Raw genomic sequence first — 19,164 nt, forward strand, 5'->3', positions numbered from 1 at the left:
GAAAAATATTACACAAACATGTCTGCTACAAAATAACTGGGCAAATCTCACACTAATCGATTAGCTAAAATCGAAGAACTGCTACTTTGCATGCTTATCTAGGCTTGGGTCGTCCCAATGCAACTACGCTCTTGTTGCTAGCTTGGTTGTATATTTTCATGGAATGTAAAAAACTGTGAAATGAAAGAAACTAAAGAATCATGCAATGACCATTGAAAATCTAACCAATGATTCATGAGACGATGATGACGATGATGATACATAACAGGACAAAACGAATAATATCTACTAGCGGTGAACTTGAGATGTCACATTAAGAAAGTCAATTAAGTCTCCGAACTTTCACTCTAAGTGTAATAACCCAAAATTAGAATAAGAATAAAAAAAAAGAAAAGAAAATGAAAGTTGTCCCGCATCGGTTATGTTGAGAAAGCGGGAAGATGGGCTCTACTATAAAATCGAGGTCTCTTGTTTATCTCTTTTGGATATGACTTTAATATATGATTATGATAAAAATATGACCATTTTTAAAAAATAAAAATAAAATACGACTTCGTTGACATTTATATAATCATGATTAATGGTTTCATACGAGACTTAATTAATTGTTTATTTTGTTGTTTTTGTTTGTTAGTTTTTTCAAGTCTACACCATATAACATTTAATGTATTCAACTAAATTAGTTCAATTTGCCTATTAATTATATGTTGATTTCCTTTTAATATTTTAAAATAATCAATTTCATTAAGATAGCTTTAAAAGTCATTTTCATCACGATTTTAAAATGTGTCTACTTGGGAGGTTTTCACACCTTACAAGGAATGTGTTGTCTCCGACCAATGTGGGACTTCACAATCCACCCCTTTTAGTTTAGCGGCCTAACGTCCTTGCTAATACACCATTCGGTGTCTAGCTCCAATACCATTTGTAACAGCCCAAGTTCACTATGAGCAGATATTGTCCGCTTTAGTCGGTTACGTATCACTGTCAGTCTCACGGTTTTAAAACATGTCTACTAGGTAGAGATTTTCACACCTTTATAAGAAATGATTTGTTTCCCTCTCCAACTAATACAAGACTTCATAGAAACTTTCATTCATGCGACGTTATCATCCATATCAATTAATCGTTGGTGGCTTCATTTTTTTATGCCATGACTCTATTTTCTTACCTTTGAAATTGGATATATTGGAAATGGGAGCAATTGTTGATTGGTACAACATCTATTGTTCTTCCTACATAAGATCATTAAAACAAATTGGTTTTTCTACCTAATGCACTATCGAGCTATAATTGTGGTAAGTGTCACATTGTTTACCGAATAGGTATCTAAATTTTGTTGAGATGAGTCCGTATTGCCTTCATTTGGTCTACCAACAAAGCCAGGTTGCTTTGGAGAAGGAAGATCTACCATTTCACTATTGAGCATTGAAATAACGGTGGAGACGTTTGGTCTATCTTTTACAAATTCTTGAACGCATAAGAGCCCTACATGAATGCATCTCAAAATCTCTTGATGGTAGCACAATTCGTATATTGTTGGTTCAATCATAGGAATAAGATTGCCTTCCAACCACAGCTTCCATGCCTGAAATCAAGTTAAGAAGAAATTTGTATGAGACATTGAGATTTGAATGTTATTATCAACTTGTAAGTGGAGTTTTGTAGACGTACGAATCCCAATAAGCTTATGGCATATTCATGGTGGTAGAAATCGGTATTTTTTCTTCCACTGATAATTTCGAGCAATAGAACTCCAAAGCTAAATACATCTGATTTCTCCGAAAAATGACCTTGCATTGCATACTCAGGAGACATGTATCCACTATATTAAATAAACAAACATGAATGACTTTCTTTTAGCTACATAAAAGTACGTAATCAAATTACTATAAAATGATGAGAAGTGTACTTACTAAGTTCCAACGACTCTTACGGTGTTAGCCTGAACTTTATTGTCACAAAAAATTCTTGCCATACCGAAGTCTGAAATTTTTGGGTTTAAGTCTTTGTCTAGTAATATATTACTTGCTTTCAGATCTCTATGAATAATTTTCAATCTTGAATCCCTATGAAGATAAAGGAGACCTCGAGCAATTCCATCGATAATATTGAATCTCTTCCTCCAATCCAAAATTTCTTGTTTTCGAGAGCCTATAAATGTATGGATTTAGTTTTGGTTAGTGAATCAACTACGAACACAACAAGAACTTTGTCAAATTATCACAAATATCTTACCAAAGATTAACGCATCCAAGCTAAGGTGGGGCATGTACTCATAAATCAACATCTTCTCTTCTCCTTCGATGCAACAACCAAAGAGGCGTACAAGATTTCTATGTTGTAGCTTAGAAATCACCTTCACTTCATTCATAAATTCTTCGTACCCTTGGTTGGAGGCTCTTGATAGCCTCTTTACAGCTATTTCTTGTCCATTTATCAGTTTCTCCTGTTGAAAATTGTCCACGATCGAAATATGTAGAAACAGGTAATGGAAGCTGAAGAATAACTTGAGGGAAGATTGCTTTTGAACGGAAGAACTTTAAGCACTTATGGTTTATTAATTCTTTTTTTAGTTGGGTAAATAGCATGCCTCTCATGAGTGTTTATAGGGGAGATTGCATCATCAATCTCAACTTTCAAATCAATAACTACTGAATCTTCCTAATTGGTCTAGTAAACTTTCAAATCAGTGACTACTAAATCTTTATCAAATCAATATAGGTTAATAAGTTCTTTTACTAAGTCAAGCTTATTAACTCACAAATAAACATATTTTCATGAACGGATGTTCTTCTCATCGAGATTTTGATATAAAAACTACCTACCTTATAGACAGGACCAAAGCCACCTTGCCCAAGCTTGTTACTGAGAGCAAAATTGTTGGTAGCAATTGCTAGCTTCTCAATATCATAAAAGGGCACCTCTTCAAGTTTGATATCATCCCCAATCATATCATCCTCCCTTGTAAGTATAGGCCTCAAATAATTCAATGTAAGTTATGTTTGAATTGACAAATATAGAAGTAGTGTAATTTTTGGGTTACCTTGTTTGTAAGTCTTCCATTTACACCAAATAAATACGGCAATCATGAAGATGATAAAGGTCGTCGGTAGCACGATTGCTGTAATAGTTCCTTTCTTGTTATTTACATTATCTGTGAATGAAGGAAATAATACAAAAATTTAGATGAAACAATATTGTAACAGTTTAAGCTCACCGCTAATAGATATTGTTAGTTTTGACCCGTTATGTATCGTTGTCAGCCTCATGATTTTAAAACACGTATACTAGGGAGAGGTTTCCACACCCTTATGAGGAATGTTTCGTTATCCTCTCCAACCAATGTGGAATCTAACAATCCACCCCCTTGGGGGCCAGCATCCTCGCTCGCACACCGATCGGTCTCTGACTTTGATATCATTTCTAACCACCCAAGTTTACCGCTAGTAGATATTGTTCACTTTGACTCATTACGTATAGTCGTCAGCCGCACGATTTTAAAACACGTATACTAAGGAGAGGTTACTACATCTTTATAAGGAATATTTCGCTCTCCTCTCCAACCGATGTGAGATCACTTTGGCTCGTTACGTATCGCCGTCAGCCTCACGGTTTTAAAACACATATACTAGGGAGAGGTTTCCCCATCCTTATAAGAAATGTTTCATTCTCCTCTCCAACCGATGTGGGATCTAACAATCCACCCCACTCAGGAGCCAACGTCCTCACTGGCACACCGCTCGGTGTCTGGCTCAAATACTATTCGTAACAGCCTAAGCCCACCACTAGTAGATATTTCCCACTTTAGCCCATTACATATCGCCGTCAACCTTACAGTTTTAAAATGTGTAAGCTAAGAAGAGGTTTCCACACCCTTCTAAGGAATGTTTCGTTCCCATCTTCAACCAATGTGAGATCTAACAATCTACCCCCCTTGGGGGCCAGCGTCCTCGCTAGCACATTGCCTAGTGTCTAGCTCTGATACCATTTTTAACCGCTCAAGCCCATCACTTGCAGATATTATCCATTTCGGCCCGTTATATTTACCCATCAGCCTCACGATTTTAAAACGCATATACTACAAAAAAATGTTTCCCTTCTCCTCTCCAACTGATATGAATCTAACCCATGTAATAAGAAAATTGGTGGTAGAAGTTTAGGGAGAGTACATACTTGAATGATCTAATTCTCCATAAGCCATTCGTAGGTAAAGATCAGCTCCACCCATCTCAAACTTTTGCATATCAATTAACTCCTCCCTTCTCCATTGCATACAACGAAGACCATCTTCATAAGCATAAGCATTACACGAACAATTGTTCAAGCACTCTTCTCTACATATATCTTCCGAATAAGAAAGAGTAGACCATTCAGCAAAGTAAGGCACTTTAACCCTTTCAACTTTCTGAAACCCATCTTGTTGAACACTACCATTGTTCAACCTCTTACATTGCAATGGCATCCTCCTAACACATCCACCACTCCAATTTCCTTGCTTCCACTCCTCCTCATGCCTTGGCTCAAACCCTCTTAAACAGCTACAAATTGGAAACAATTTGGGATTACAAACCCCAAATGCCCCACAAACACCATAGTAATCACACTCTGTTTTAAGAGACATCCAATTAACATCCCAATTCTTCGTTTCAGTATTCCAATGCATTTTCTCCAAATTCCCTTGCGAAGTTAGTAATACATAAGCAAACTCTTGAGTACTAAACTCATGTGGAATTGATAGAGTGTAAGTTTGTTCTTCAATTACAAGGTTAAACCCAGAGAGATAAACAGAGTCCATTTCGGGTACTCCGATGAATGATTGACCATTCCATGGACCAGATCTCCAATAAATGTTCCGACCATTCCAAATTACAGCTTCGGGGAAATTAAAAACTTCCATTGCTAATGAAAAGCTCCCCATAAATGGATTAGAAGGAGAAGCCCATGAGGTAATCTTGACGCTCTGTTTGGTTCTTGTGTTCGTGGTGACTTTCATGGAAGTCAAGAATTTATTAGATGGGTTTTTGAAACTCTCCCATATGATCTTCCCAGAAGAAGGATCTTCCAAAACGAGGTTGCCTGAATCCAAAATTCGGGCGATTGAATCTGTGTTGGTTGTTGTTGAAGAAGATGAAGAGATGTTTGAAGACCAGAGGACATTGTCGTTTTGATCCAACACCACAACATTCCCATCCTTGGAAATCGTGAAAATCCCCGAAGTATGATTGAGAGGGTTGTTTGCATTAGCTACCCATACGACAGTTTGTAAGGGGATTTTGTTGTACCAAATTCCGACATATCGGGCGGTTGAATTGAGTGGTGAGAAGAAGCCCAACTCGAAGGAGCTTCCATTGGATGTTATGGTAGCTGGGTCTTTGATGAAACTTGTTGATGTGATCGTATCTTTTCCATAGCCAAATCTTGAAGCCAAGCAAGTAAATGAGAGAAGAAGAAGAAGAAGACGACGACGGTGATGATATGAAAATCTCGAGCTGATCTTTCTGGGTGCCATGGATCTCTCGATCATCCTAGTTATTGAACTAAACTAGATGGAAATTAGTATGTACAAAGCAGACTCGGGGAGATTGACAACTTCACAAAGTCATCCAATTCAACTCGTTCCAGTCGCTTTCTTGTTTTTTTTAAGTAAGAGTTGAAGATTATTTTTTTATACAATAAAAATGTAGAGATGTCTATCGGGTAGGTAGGAATCGGAAGTATTTCCTATTCATATCAGCTACTATTTTAATTCTGATAGTCCGAAATTTCTCTCGTTTTTTTTTTTTGGGATGAAATTTGCTTTGGGATTAGATTTCAAATAAATTTTTTTTTTCATTTTTAAAATATTTGTTTCAAAAAGAATTTGAATGGATACTTGTAAAATAACACTTTAAGAGCCTTTAGATGATGGTGACGGTAAACAAGATCATTTCAATATATGTAGGTTCTTCAATATCTAGGCATCCTATAACATATGATTTTAATTAATAAAAAACTTCCTATTCTTGGGTTTTTTGTAATTTTGAGAGTCATAGTCCACCATTTCTCTTCGAACTTGTTCATACGGCTTCTAAACAAGATTATCCACAAGTTTGATGAAGGAATCGAGTGCTGAAGGAGTCTCAAACACCAATTTTCATTCCCGATCGTCATTAAAGGAGGAAGTTGAAGCTTGAAATTCCAATCCGAGCCTTCAAGCAAAGTGGTCGAGAGACCAATCTCATTCGATTTCTGCACCTTCAAAGAACATTTCTATAGAAGACCACGAAGGTTAAAAGGAGTTCTACAACTTCAAATTTTAATATTACTATATTGTCTTGGTTAAGTGACCTTATCTAAAAGTCTTAGAATGGATATGTGGAGGTATTGACTTGGTATTCGGTGGAAATGGCTTCGAAGTTTCATAATATTTAAAATATTCTTTCCAAAGAAAATTATGTATTGAACCGACAATATTATATACCAATTTCGAGAAAAACTAATACAATATGCTATTGACTTTTTTAATACAAATAAATTTTGAGTATGATAACATTTTAAGAAATGGATCAAATAGTGAGTTTATTTTTAAAAAGTTAGAGCAGTTTTTGATTTCTTGATTACCGATCGTTATAAAACAGAGTGAGAATAAAGAAGTCTTTTTTTTGTTCTCGTTTCTATCCACACCTCTTTCGAGTAAGCAAATGAACAACAACAATATGATAACATACAATTAATTAGGAGTAACAATTGGCCGTACTCCCCGGTATTATATTATGAGCCAATTTAACTCTGAAATGTCTAGCATAAAAAATGATAAAAAAGTCAATGTGCCAACAAAATTCAAGGAAAATGGATATCTGTGCTCGAAAACAAATATACAAGCATGACCATGACACTCTCTATTACTTGATTGTTTGAAGAGTTACTAACTTCAATATTCAATTCACTCACAATTGATTTTTGCACCAAGTTGTTTTATCCACTTGACAAAAAACTTGTGGTACCCGAGTAAAGGAGGGATACATGAATGAACCAAAATAGTGTCCGAATGAGAGCGATCTTGAGGATAGGATGACTAAGAAAAACTTAAAGTAAATGAAATTTACTACCCATACCAACAAGATGCACCTTTCTTTTCGATGGCTCAGTTATAGAAATCGTGTTGGTATGTGGGGATAATCTTCACTCTTAAAAAACAAGAATTAGATAATGTGACCATTACTAATTGAAATAGATGAAACTCCTCTGTGCACGCCTTCAACACTTGCCTCACAATTTGAATACCTTGCAAGGCTAGCGTCTCAATGCCAATTGTAGGGTCTTGATGCTCTATGTGCGAAGTTTTTGGCTTGTTTTGTGCATATTGGAGAGTCTCAATGCTTTCCTCACCGGCGTTTTGGCTTGGTTTCTATATTCTCTGTTGTGCCGTAATGCCAAAACCTCGCAAAGCTCTAATATCACTTGTGTCGTAATGTCAGGACCTTCAAATCTCTGATCCTACTTGTTGTGTCATATAATGCCACAAAAAATGGTCTGATATCTAATTGTTGTAGCGAAATGCCACAACCAAAATATTTTGATACCCCTTGTTGTACTCAAATGCCACAACCAAATTGTACTGATACCCAATTGTTGTAGCGGAAGTAGAAGTAAGATCAATCCCACTCACACTGTCATATGAATCTACGTAACTCTCATAACTTCACATCTCAAAATAATGCTACACACTTATTCCACGAAGTTGGTCTATCTGTGTCGTTTATGTTCAACGAGCTCTTGCTACTTCTAAAGCTAATCACGTTCTACCATGTGATCTTCGTCTTCTACCTAAGCAATTTGTTCTCGTAGATGAACTGTTAGAGATTACATTTCATGACGAAGTGGCTGAGCTCAATCCATCATTAAAGATATGAACATAAGTTCTACATTCAAATTTGTGGGAGAAGTTTGAAATCAAAACACGAGTTTCAGCCCAAATATTATATCACTGTTCGAGTCAATGACTAATTTTCCACCAAAATCAATCGTGCTCATCCACCTTCCAAGTTTCACTCATTACAATAAAGGGTCAAAGCTTCGTGCAACGAAATAAGAACTTGAAAATATGACTCCCACCAGCAATCTCTTATCTTCCCTCTTTTTCTTCACACTCATACCTCTGTTTTCCAGAAACTCCATAGCAGACGATACCTTAAAACAAGGCCAATCCATTAACGATACCCAATCCATTGTTTCCGCCGCCGAGATATTTGAATTGGGATTCTTCAGTCAACCCCAAGCCACAAATTTGAAGTATTTAGCAATATGGTACAAGGGCGTCACTCCCAAAACTGTCGTTTGGGTGGCAAACAGAGATACCCCTGTTTTAAGCTCCTCTGCCACTTTAAACTTCAGAAGAGATGGAAATTTGGTTCTTATGAATCAAACAGGCGCAGCTTTTTGGTCGTCAAATTCGACAAAATCAATTCAAAATCCAATAGCTCAGCTGCTTGACACTGGAAATCTGGTTTTGAGAGATTCAAAATCAGAAGATTATGTGTGGCAGAGTTTTGATTATCCGACTGATACTCTGTTACCGGGTATGAAAATCGGGTGGGACTCCAAAACGGGTCTGAATCGAAAGCTAAAATCATGGACAAGCTCAATCGATGTATCATCGGGAGAATTCAGTTTTAGCCTCAACACAAATGGGCTTCCTCAATTCTTTGTTCATAAAGGAAACAGAACAATGTTTAGAGGTTGGCCTTGGTTCGATCATGATTTTGGGCAGAGTTATGGTAATGGGTTCAATTACGATCTTGTCTTTGATGCTTCAACAGAGATATCCTTTTCATATAACGATTCAGCGCATAGCCGTACGAGAATTGTGATGGATTCAAGTGGGTCAATTCTTCGGCATGAATGGAACGATGAGGGAGAAAAATGGCGAAAAGCATACTCATTTGATGGAGCTGGCTGCAATGACTACGATTTGTGTGGGAATTTTGGTCTCTGTAATCCCGCAGTGACAACAAGTTGTGGTTGTTTAAATGGGTTTGAACAAATATCAACAAAAAACTTGTCAAATGGGTGTGTTAGAAGGGATCCAAAGATCTGCGAAGCTGGAGATGGGTTTATAAAGATAAGCAAGGTGAAATGGCCTGATTCTACAGGGGATTCTGTGAAAATGAAACTGGGTGTTAAAGATTGTGAGGCAGAGTGCTTGAAGGATTGCGGTTGTTTAGCGTATGGAACAGTGCAAATTCCTAAAATTGGGCTTCCCTGTGTCAATTGGTTTCACAAATTGGTTGATATTCGTTATGTTCCTGATGTTGGGTCGGGAGATGATATCTATGTGAGAGTTGCTGCTTCAGAATTAGGTATCTGCTTAATAATTTTGCATGAACAAAGCTGAGTTGGGTCTGATTGTTTTGCTCTGTTTTTGCGTTTTGAAGAATCAGCTGATGAAAAGCGTAGTGTTGCAGTGGTTGTGGCTGTGCCGATTGTATCAGTGATAGCCTTTTTGGGTTTGATTGGCTGTTGGTTTTTCATGAGAAGACGAGTGAGAGGTAAAGCCTTGTTCCTCCTCATTTTCACGACCATATGCTTTGTTAGGAACCACGAATCTTCACAATGGTATGATATTGTCCACTTTGAGCCTCCTCTCGAACAGAGTACACTATAGAGCCTCCCCTAAGGCTTATGGAGCCCTCGAATAGCCTCCCCTTAATCGGCTTGACTCCTTCTCTGAAGTTCTAGAACAAAGTACACTCTTTGTTCGACACTTGAGTCACTTTTGACTACACCTTCTCGAGGCTCACAACTTCTTTATTCAACATTTGAGAATTCTATTGACATGACTAAGTTAAGGGTATGACTCTGATACCATGTTAGAAACCACGAATCTCCACATTCGTAAGATATGGTCCACTTTGAGCCTCCCCTCGACAAAGTACACTATAGAGCCTCCCTAAGGCCTATGAAGCCCTCGAACAACCTCCCTCCCCTTAATCTAGGCTCGACTCCTTTTCTGGAGTCCTCAAACAAACTCGAACAAAGTACTCTATAAAGCCTCCCTTGAGGGCTATGGAGTCCTTAAACAGCCTCCCTTAATCGAGTCTCAACTCCTTCAATGGAGTCCTCGAACAAAGTACACCATTTGTTCGACACTTGAGTCACTTTTGACTACACCACACCTTCGAAGCTCACAACTTCTTTATTCGACATTTGAGGATTCTATTGACATGGCTAAGTTAAGGGCATGACTCTGATACCATGTTAGTAATCACGACTCTCCACAATGGTATGATATTGTCCACTTGAGCATAAACTCTCATAGCTTTGCTTTGAACTTCCCTAAAAGGCCTAGATGTATTCCTTACTTATAAACCCATGATCATTCCTTAAATTAGGCAACGTGGGATTCCTCCTCATTTTCACGATCACGATTGTATGTTTAGTTCTATTACCATTTTTGTGCTTTGTTGCCAAATCTCATGCAGGTAACCATGAAGTTCTAATAGTTCCTCCAATTCAAGAACATGAACTAGAGATACCCATTGGCGTTCTTGAGGCAGCTACTGAAAATTTCTCTGTTTTTAATAAGATAGGAGAGGGTGGTTTTGGGTCAGTTTACAAGGTGTTCTTTAAAACATTCCCTAATCTTCAATAAGTTCATGTTTTCTTTCGTTTAATACATGAAATTTCTTGCAGGGAAAGCTCCCAAATGGGCAAGAAATTGCAGTAAAAAAGCTAGCAGAAACATCAGGTCAAGGGTTGCAGGAGTTCAAAAACGAGGTCCTTTTCATTTCTCAGCTACAACATCGAAATCTTGTCAAGCTTCTTGGTTTTTGCATCCACAATGAACAAATTTTACTCATTTATGAGTATTTGCCTAACAAAAGTTTGGATTGTTTCATTTTTGGTTGGTATCAAGCAATCCTTCATTTACAATTACGTTTGATCTATCATATCATGACTGTTATATTTTAGATGATCAAAGACGTTCGTCGCTCACTTGGCCAAGAAGAATCGATATCATAATTGGCATAGCTCGAGGACTTCTGTATCTCCATCGAGATTCAAGGCTTCGAATCATACATAGAGATCTTAAAGCTGCAAATATTTTGTTAGACTATGAAATGAAACCGAAGATTTCTGACTTTGGTATGGCACGTATGTTTCGCGAAGATCAAACCGAAACAAAAACGAGGAGAGTTGTTGGAACTTAGTGAGTAACAAAGATCTTACCTTACTTTATTTATACGTTCGTATTCTAACAATCGGTAGTATTTTGGTACCTGCAGTGGTTATATGTCTCCCGAATATGTAATAGACGGTTATTTTTCAGTGAAGTCTGATGTTTTTAGCTTTGGAGTGATGGTTCTCGAAATCGTTAGTGGTAAGAAGAACAAAGGGTTTTTTCATCCCGAGCATCAACTCAATCTTCTTGGACATGTAAGTACGAAGAAACCGAGCGCCTTTTTTTTTTTCTTTTCTTAGATTGATCTTGTCAATGGACTTGTTTTAGGCATGGAATCTTTGGAAGGAAGGAAGGAGCTTGGAATTAATAGATGTAATATTGGAGGATCAATTTGATGAACATGAAGCTTTGAGATATATAAATATTGGGTTGTTGTGTGTTCAAAGACGTCCAGAAGACAGGCCAATCATGTCGGCTGTGGTATCCATGTTGGAGAATGAGAACCTGAGATTAATGGTTCCTGAACGACCTGGGTTCTATGAGGAAAGGTTCATAGAGACTGGTATTGATTCATCATTAAATGATCAACTGAGTTCTTCATCTAATAATGTCACTGTTACATTGCTTGATGGACGTTAAGGAACCAAAGTGTTTATGTTTCTAACTATATTTGATTCATTATATGTTGTTGATTTTATGTTCATCAGTTATGTTTTTTTTTTCTTTCTTTTGTTTAGTCAGCTTGGTTGGATTTGTATTTTTTACAAGAAAAATTTGTCTTTGTATTAGAAGGAAAATGATATGAGACAGCTACTACGTGAAATATCACGTATGATTGAATGCTATCGTAGATTCATAGACTTTAAACTCTTTTGTAGTTGAAATTTGTGAGATCCTACATTGGTTGGAGATGGAAACGAAGTATTTTTTTTTATAAGAGAGTGGAAATCTCTCCCTAATGGACGCGTTTTAAAATCTTAAGGCTGACGGTAATACGAAATGTGTCATGGACAATATCTGCTAGCGGTGGACTTGCTGTTATAAATAGTATGAGAGCCAGACACTAGGTAGTGTGTCAGCAAGGACGCTTGGGGCTTGGGCTGTTACAAATAGTATTAGGGCCAGACACTGAACAGTGTGTCAACGAGGATGTTGTGCCCCCAAAGGAGGTGAACCGTGAGATCCCACATCAGTTGGAGAGAGGAACAAAACATTTATTATAATGGTTTCAGTGAGGACGTTGTGACCCCAAGGTGGGTGGACCGTGAGATCCCACATCGGTTGGAGAGGGGAACAAAGAATTCCTTATAATGGTGTCAGTGAGGATGTTGTGTCCACAGGGGTGGACCGTGAGATCTCACATCGGTTGGAGAGGGGAACAAAGAATTCCTTATAATGGTGTTAGTGAGGTCTCACATCTATTGGAGAGATGAACAAAACATTCATTATAAGGGTGTCAGCGAGGATATGCCTCCAAGGGGGTGGACTGTGAGATCCCGCATAGGTTGGAGAGGAGAACAAAATATTCTCTATAAGGGCGTGGAAACCTCTCCCTAATAAACGCATTTTAAAATTATGATACTGACGACGATACGTAACGATCAACGATCTATTACAGAAGCACCTCCATTCAGTCTTCCCTTTAAAGCCTTGTATAACATGGATTGTATCAACACATCCATGAATTTCATTTCACTTAGAACAACCTAAAGTTCATTCTTCCACTCACATAACCAGAAACACAGACTTAAAAGCAATTTGAATTGAAACGATTCAAAAGCAAAGTCATAAACTATTTATATAGTAGTTTGAGCTCATCCTTTCTTCACCAAATGTTACTCTTTCTATTGTTTTGTCAAAGAAAACTACACTATCTCAACCATACAAAACGATTGGGACTCAATAATAATCTAATTCTCACAGCTGTGTTCAAGATTGAATTTGACTTGGCATGTTCTTCATCAAACAAAGTCATTTTAAACTAATGATTAATTAATCTCAAGAACAGGAACAATGCTCTGAATTATACTTAAAAAAGAACAAAGTCACTTCTTTGATATTCAGCTCAGTTTGGCTAAGTCAAATCTCTTCTGCTGCTTCATGATGATTGTCAACTGTTATGCCTCTTACGGATCTTACCTCATCTTTATGACTTTTTCTCACTCGTAGAAGTTCTTCCTTAATTAATCTTAATTGTTTAAGGTAAGAGACAATTCAAGAAACCTTATAATACTCGAACAGATTCTAGAGTTATCTTCTTCATAGTAAACGGTGTGACAATGACATTTCATTCAATCAATGCTCGCCTCAAGGATTCAATATGTTAAATTCAAAGTTGATATCTAAGTCAAAATGTTGAATGAAGCCATGGGAGAACTGATTTGCAGGTGCAAGCTTTCATCTTTTCTCTTTTTCTCGACGATCATTGCTCTGTTTTCAACAAAATCGTTAGCAATCGATAGCATAAAAGCAGGGGAATCCATCAATGGCAGTACCCAGATGTTAATTTCACCTGCAAAGAAGTTTGTGTTGGGAATCTTCAATCCCCAGGGCTCCAAATTTCATTACTTGGGCATATGGTACAACAACATCCCACAAACTGTCGTGTGGGTCGCAAACAGAGACAACCCACTTGTGAATTCCTCTGCTCATTTAGTATTCAAAGGAGAAAACATTGTTCTTCTGAACAAAACAGGTGGGATTTTATGGACTTCCAATTCTCCACGATCATTGAAAGAACGAGAGGTTCAGCTGTTAGATACAGGGAATTTGGTTTTAAGAGAAACAGGGTCTCAAGATTATGCGTGGCAGAGCTTCGATTACCCGTCTGATACTCTATTACCTGGGATGAAACTGGGTTGGGATTCAAAAACCGGCCTGAACCGGAAGTTAACGTCTTGGAAAAACCCAAATGATCCATCGTCTGGGGATTACACATACAGTGTGGAAATGGATGGGCTTCCACAACTTGTAGTTCGTAAAGGGCCCATCATAACGTTTCGGGGCGGCCCATGGTATGGTAAAAGGTTTAGTGGAAGTGGGGATCTCAGAGCAACAGCAATTTATGCGCCCAAGTTTGATTATAATGGTGATGAACACAGAGCGCTGTTTTCGTATGAGGCGAGGAACAATTTCTCTGTAAGATTGGTGCTGGGCACGGCGGGGTTATTTCAGCAGCTGTATTGGGTGGATGATGGAGAATATTGGTACCCATTGTATACATTGCCTGGAGATGGGTGCGATGTGTATGGAATCTGTGGGGAATTTGGTGTTTGTACGTTTTCACTCACAGCAGAATGTGATTGTATGGATGGGTTTGAACCCAAATGGCCTGATGATTGGGAAATGTTTAGGCGTTCTGGTGGATGTGTTAGAAAGGACAATCGAACCTGTGGAAATGGCGAGGGGTTTAAACGAATTAGTAGTGTGAAATTTCCAGATTCTTCAGGGTATTTTGTGAATGTTAATATGAGCATTCAAGACTGTGAGGCGGCGTGTTTGAACAACTGTTCTTGCTTGGCTTATGGAATAATGGAGCTTCCAAATGGCGGCTATGGCTGTGTTACCTGGTTCCATAAACTTATGGATGTTAAATTTGTTGTTTATAATGGACAGGATCTCTATGTCAGAGTGGCTGCTTCAGAATTAGGTACTAAATTGCTATTCCTTCCATTCGAATACGAGTAAAGACGCTATTGTTAGGAATCACGACTCTCCACAATGATATGATACTATCCACTTTGAGCCTAAGCTCCCCTCGAACAAAGTACACTATAGAGTCTTCTCTGAGATCTATAGAGCCCTCGAACAGCCTCTCCTTAATCGAAGCTCGACTCTTTCTCTAGAGTCCTCAAACAAAGTACATCATTTGTTCGACACTTGAGTCACTTTTGACTACACCTTTGAGGATCCCAACTTCTTTGTTCGACATTTAAGGATTCTATTGACATGACTAAGTTAACCATGTTAGGAATTACTACTCTCCACAATAGTATGATATTGTCCACTTTGAGCATAACTTTGTTTTGGGTCTCTCCAAAAGACCGAGACATGTTTCTTAATTATAAATCTATGATCGTTTTTTAAATTAGTCAATGTGGGACTCCCTCCCAACTATCCTCGATCGCTATAAGTTATAACAATGCTTCATGTGCTGTAGATTCAACCAACAAGAAACTTAAGGTAGCAGTCAGTGTGTCTGTGGCTTCATTTCTAGGCTTCTTGGGCTTTGTCATTTGCTTTATTCTTGGGCGTAGAAGAAAAGATAGAGGTAAGCAGTTTCTCTATTGCTTGATTGATCTGTCATTTGTTCATGGCTCATATATATTCCTTTTTGTTGTCTCTAAATCTTATGAACAATAGGTAATGTGATCACTCCTGAGATCACTGCAGGTGATATTCTAGCTCAAGAAAATGATGTTGAGATGCCAATCTATGATCTTACAACGATCGAGGCTGCCACGGATAATTTCTCTTTCTCGAATAAGATAGGTGAAGGCGGGTTTGGTCCTGTATACAAGGTACTCTTTCGTACTAACATCTTTGTATTAAAGCTCATTTCATTTCATAAATTAGTAGTGTGAGATCCCACATCAATTGGTGAGAGAAACGAAACATTCTTTATAAGGGTGTGGAAACCTCTCCTTAGCAAACACGTTTTAGAACCTTGAGGAGAAGTCTAGAATGGAAAGCCCAAAGAGGACGATATTTGCTAGCGGTGGGTTTGAGCTGTAACAAGTAGTATCAGAGCTAGACACAGGGCCGTGTACCAAAAAGGACGCTGAGTCTCGAAGGGGGGTGGACATCGAGCAGTGTGCCAGCGAGAATGTTGGGTCCCAAAGGGGGTGGATTGTGAGATCCCACATCAATTGGAGAACGGAACGAGCCATTCTTTATAAGGGTATAGAAATCTCTCCTAGCAGACACGTTTTAAAACCTTGAGGGGAAGTGTGGAAGAGAAAGCTCAAAGAGGACAATATCTACTAGTGGTGGGCTTGAACTGTTACAAATGGTATCAGAGTCAGACATCGGGCGATGTGCCAGCAAGGACGCTGAGTCCCGAAGGGGGTGGACACTGGACAGTATGCCAGCGATGACTGGACCCCAAACGGGGGTGGATTGTGAGATCCCACATCGATTGGATAGGAGAACAAAACATTCTTTATAAGGGTGTGTAAACTTCTCCTTAGCAGACGCGTTTTAAAACAAAACTTTGAGGGAAAACTCAAAAAGAAAAGCCTAAAGAGGACAATAACTGTTAGTGGTGGGCTTGAGCGGTTACAAATGGTATCAGAGCCAGACACCGGGTAGTGTACCAGCGAGGACGCTAAGCCCCGAAGGGGGTGGACACCGGATGGTGTGTCAGCGATGACACAGGGCCTCACATGGGAGTGGATTGTGAGATCCCACATCAATTAGAAAGGGGAACGAATCATTTTTTATAAGGGTGTGGAAACCTCTCCCTAATAGACGCGTTTTAAAACTTTGAGGGGAAGCTCGCACGCTAGCAGTGGGCTTAAGCCGGTGTAACAATAGCTTTGGATAGACTATCGATATTACTTACATATGCTATATATTGTAGGGTAAGCTTCCATGTGGACAAGAGATTGCTATAAAGAGGCTGGCAGGGGGCTCTGGCCAAGGGCAAAACGAGTTTAAAAATGAGGTTACGTTGATATCCCAACTTCAACATCGAAATCTTGTCAAACTTCTTGGTTTTTGCATTCATAAGGAAGAAACATTACTAGTTTATGAATATATGCCAAACAAAAGCTTAGACCACTTCCTCTTCGGTGGGTACCAAACTTGTTCATCTCCCTGTCTCCTCCTTTAGCAGAACAAATGTTCATTTTATCTTTCTAATTCATATCTTTCCCCTGATATAGACAACGAGAAGAGATATTTACTCAATTGGCAGAAGAGATTCGACATCATAATCGGGATATCTCGAGGACTTCTTTATCTCCACAGAGACTCGAGGCTAAGAATAATACATAGAGATCTCAAAGTAAGTAATATATTACTCGACAGTGAAATGAATCCGAAAATTTCAGATTTTGGCATGGCACGTATGTTCGGCGAAGATCAAACTACGGCAAAAACCAAAAGAGTTGTCGGTACTTAGTAAGTATTAACACAATTTCACTCCGGCACAACATTTTTTCCCTTCACGTTCTTTGTAAGTTATGAATCGGTTCAGTGGCTATATGTCTCCAGAATATGCACTTGATGGATGTTTTTCATTGAAGTCTGACGTGTTTAGCTTCGGTGTCATTCTTTTGGAGATAGTTAGCGGTAAGAAGAATAGAGGGTTCTTCCATACCGATCATCAACTCAATCTTCTCGGACATGTAAGTATCAGTAACCAAACCGAACAAAACGCTTCTCGAGAATGGAAACTAACTCCAAGCTGTGAAATCTTCAGGCATGGAAGCTTTGGGATGAAGGAAATGCTTTGGAGTTGATGGATACAGCATTGGAGAACAAATTCCAACCTTCTGAAGCACTACGATGCATTCAAATAGGGCTTTTGTGTGTTCAGCTGAGCCCTGATGACAGACCAACTATGTGGTCGGTGCTTTCAATGTTGGAGAGTGAAAACATGTTATCTTATCCTAAACAACCTGGATTTTACACAGAGAGAATGTTTTCTAGGACTGATAAATCATTAGCTGAAGCCTCTACTTCCAATGAAGTGACAGTTACTTTGGTACATGGTCGTTAGTGAGTATTAAAGTCACTTTGTAAAGAGTACTCATTTTCATTTGCATTGCATTGTTTGAGTATCAAATGAACATGTTCTTAGCAGTTCAAGACGTCTGGAACTTGGCCCATTTTCATTCAGTAGGCCAAGAAGTAGCTTCTGTTATGAACACCTTCTTGCTAGAGAACTTTTGTTCTTGTAGTGTTCAAACCTTGGAACAACCATATATGTTATAAAAATCATGCTGGTTAATCTCGATCGAAACTTTAATAACTCATGTTCAGGATTTGGATCAGAATTTGGAATTCGGATTTGATATTTGATGCCCCTGACATTCCCTCTCGATTTGGTCATGCTACTTACTCTTCGTTTTTAAGAGGAAGATTATCCCCCACAGACCAACAACAAGTTCTTCTAGCATATTTTGTCTTCACTCACATGTATCATAGCATCTTAGAAGATTTCTAGGAGGTTACCTAACATACAATTGCTCCTAAAATACATTTAACCACGGAGACCTTATAATTGATAGTTGCTCCAAGTAAAATACATTTAACCGTGGAGATTTTATAATTGAGTCACCGAAAATGAAGGTGCAACTTGTTGATATTAATAGTAACTTTCGTTCTTTTAAGTCTTTCTTAGTCATTCGGATCGCTCTTGTTCGGAAGTGGTTTTAGTTCATTTATATACTCCTCATTTACTCGGGTGTTACATGGTTAGTTTATAATACCCGAGCTCAGCACGTACTTAAGTTTCTCCAATCTTCAACTGAGGGGCAAAATAGTAATTTTACACCAATTACTAAATTTGGGGTCTCCAATCCTGAGCTGTAATATAGAATGCTTGCTTCTATTATGAACGGTTAAAACATGTGACGGTGAGAACTTGTGATCAGCGCTTCAAGTGCTTGATGGATGTTATTGTCCTATTGAGCATGTATGACTACTTGTATGTCTTGTTGTTTAATAGCTCCAGGTGTTTGAATGCTTGTTTCTTCGAGCCTAATAGCAAATCAATGACATAGGGAGAGGACGCCTATAGAAGATCGAGCACCTTAAGAACGTGAGTGGCTATCAGCGGGTCCATACCAAAGTTCCTAATGAGGAAAGAATTTGTAACGTCCTGTCAATACTAAATAAACAATTACTTATATACATTCATTGCATCCATGACCTAGCAGGTGACCATGAATTTTAATCTAAGCTCTAGGTGTATTGATCGAGTATTTAATTTTTTTTGTTGGCCTAAGTGTCACATGGTTAAATTGGTGATGTGAACCTATTGAATCCAACAT

At 38.4% G+C, this 19,164-nt stretch overlaps 3 protein-coding genes across 5 annotated transcripts; 2 read left to right on the plus strand and 1 right to left on the minus strand.

Annotated features, from left to right (window-relative positions):
* Positions 1 to 1,186: 1,186 nt before the first annotated feature.
* Positions 1,187 to 5,705, minus strand: LOC111802445 (G-type lectin S-receptor-like serine/threonine-protein kinase At1g11300). Its single transcript, XM_087127005.1, is given in 6 exon segments — positions 1,187 to 1,588; positions 1,675 to 1,825; positions 1,917 to 2,154; positions 2,239 to 2,449; positions 2,829 to 3,157; positions 4,177 to 5,705. Coding segments are annotated over 6 exon segments (2,574 nt in total). The 5' UTR covers positions 5,513 to 5,705; the 3' UTR covers positions 1,187 to 1,279.
* A 2,378-nt stretch (positions 5,706 to 8,083) lies between these two features.
* Positions 8,084 to 11,845, plus strand: LOC111802147 (receptor-like serine/threonine-protein kinase SD1-8). The gene is made up of 7 exons (XM_023686415.2): positions 8,084 to 9,341; positions 9,417 to 9,530; positions 10,464 to 10,600; positions 10,675 to 10,885; positions 10,954 to 11,191; positions 11,268 to 11,418; positions 11,492 to 11,845. Exons 1-7 carry the CDS (start codon positions 8,087 to 8,089, stop codon positions 11,801 to 11,803), a joined length of 2,418 nt encoding a protein of 805 aa, XP_023542183.2. The 5' UTR covers positions 8,084 to 8,086; the 3' UTR covers positions 11,804 to 11,845.
* Positions 11,846 to 13,531: 1,686 nt separating this feature from the next.
* On the plus strand, positions 13,532 to 18,102 carry LOC111802447 (G-type lectin S-receptor-like serine/threonine-protein kinase At4g27290). 3 transcript variants are annotated; one of them, XM_087127000.1, is made up of 7 exons: positions 13,532 to 14,813; positions 15,324 to 15,434; positions 15,527 to 15,684; positions 16,746 to 16,956; positions 17,050 to 17,287; positions 17,364 to 17,514; positions 17,589 to 18,102. In XM_087127000.1, the coding sequence occupies exons 1-7, from the start codon at positions 13,532 to 13,534 to the stop codon at positions 17,886 to 17,888; spliced, it is 2,451 nt and encodes an 816-aa protein (XP_086983126.1). In that variant the 3' UTR covers positions 17,889 to 18,102. The 3 variants fall into 3 exon arrangements, with proteins under 3 accessions (XP_086983126.1, XP_023542587.2, XP_086983127.1); XM_023686819.2 differs by having other exon boundaries at positions 15,557 to 15,684; XM_087127001.1 differs by lacking the exon at positions 17,589 to 18,102 and having other exon boundaries at positions 17,381 to 17,515.
* The last annotated feature ends 1,062 nt before the right edge of the window (positions 18,103 to 19,164 follow it).

The sequence above is a fragment of the Cucurbita pepo genome, chromosome 9 (genome assembly GCF_057944985.1).
Source record: "Cucurbita pepo subsp. pepo isolate OVF chromosome 9, ASM5794498v1, whole genome shotgun sequence".
NCBI lineage: Eukaryota > Viridiplantae > Streptophyta > Magnoliopsida > Cucurbitales > Cucurbitaceae > Cucurbita > Cucurbita pepo.

Bases quoted from the DNA above. Each gene is read 5' to 3' on its own strand.
- LOC111802147 (XM_023686415.2), top strand. From the start codon at position 8,087: ATGACTCCCACCAGCAATCTCTTATCTTCCCTCTTTTTCTTCACACTC. The intron at 9,531-10,463 runs GTAAAGCCTTGT...AATCTCATGCAG, and splicing joins CATGAGAAGACGAGTGAGAG to GTAACCATGAAGTTCTAATA. The intron at 11,192-11,267 runs GTGAGTAACAAA...TGGTACCTGCAG, and splicing joins AGGAGAGTTGTTGGAACTTA to TGGTTATATGTCTCCCGAAT.
- LOC111802447 (XM_087127000.1), top strand. From the start codon at position 13,532: ATGGGAGAACTGATTTGCAGGTGCAAGCTTTCATCTTTTCTCTTTTTC. The intron at 14,814-15,323 runs GTACTAAATTGC...CATGTGCTGTAG, and splicing joins AGTGGCTGCTTCAGAATTAG to ATTCAACCAACAAGAAACTT. The intron at 17,288-17,363 runs GTAAGTATTAAC...GAATCGGTTCAG, and splicing joins AAAAGAGTTGTCGGTACTTA to TGGCTATATGTCTCCAGAAT.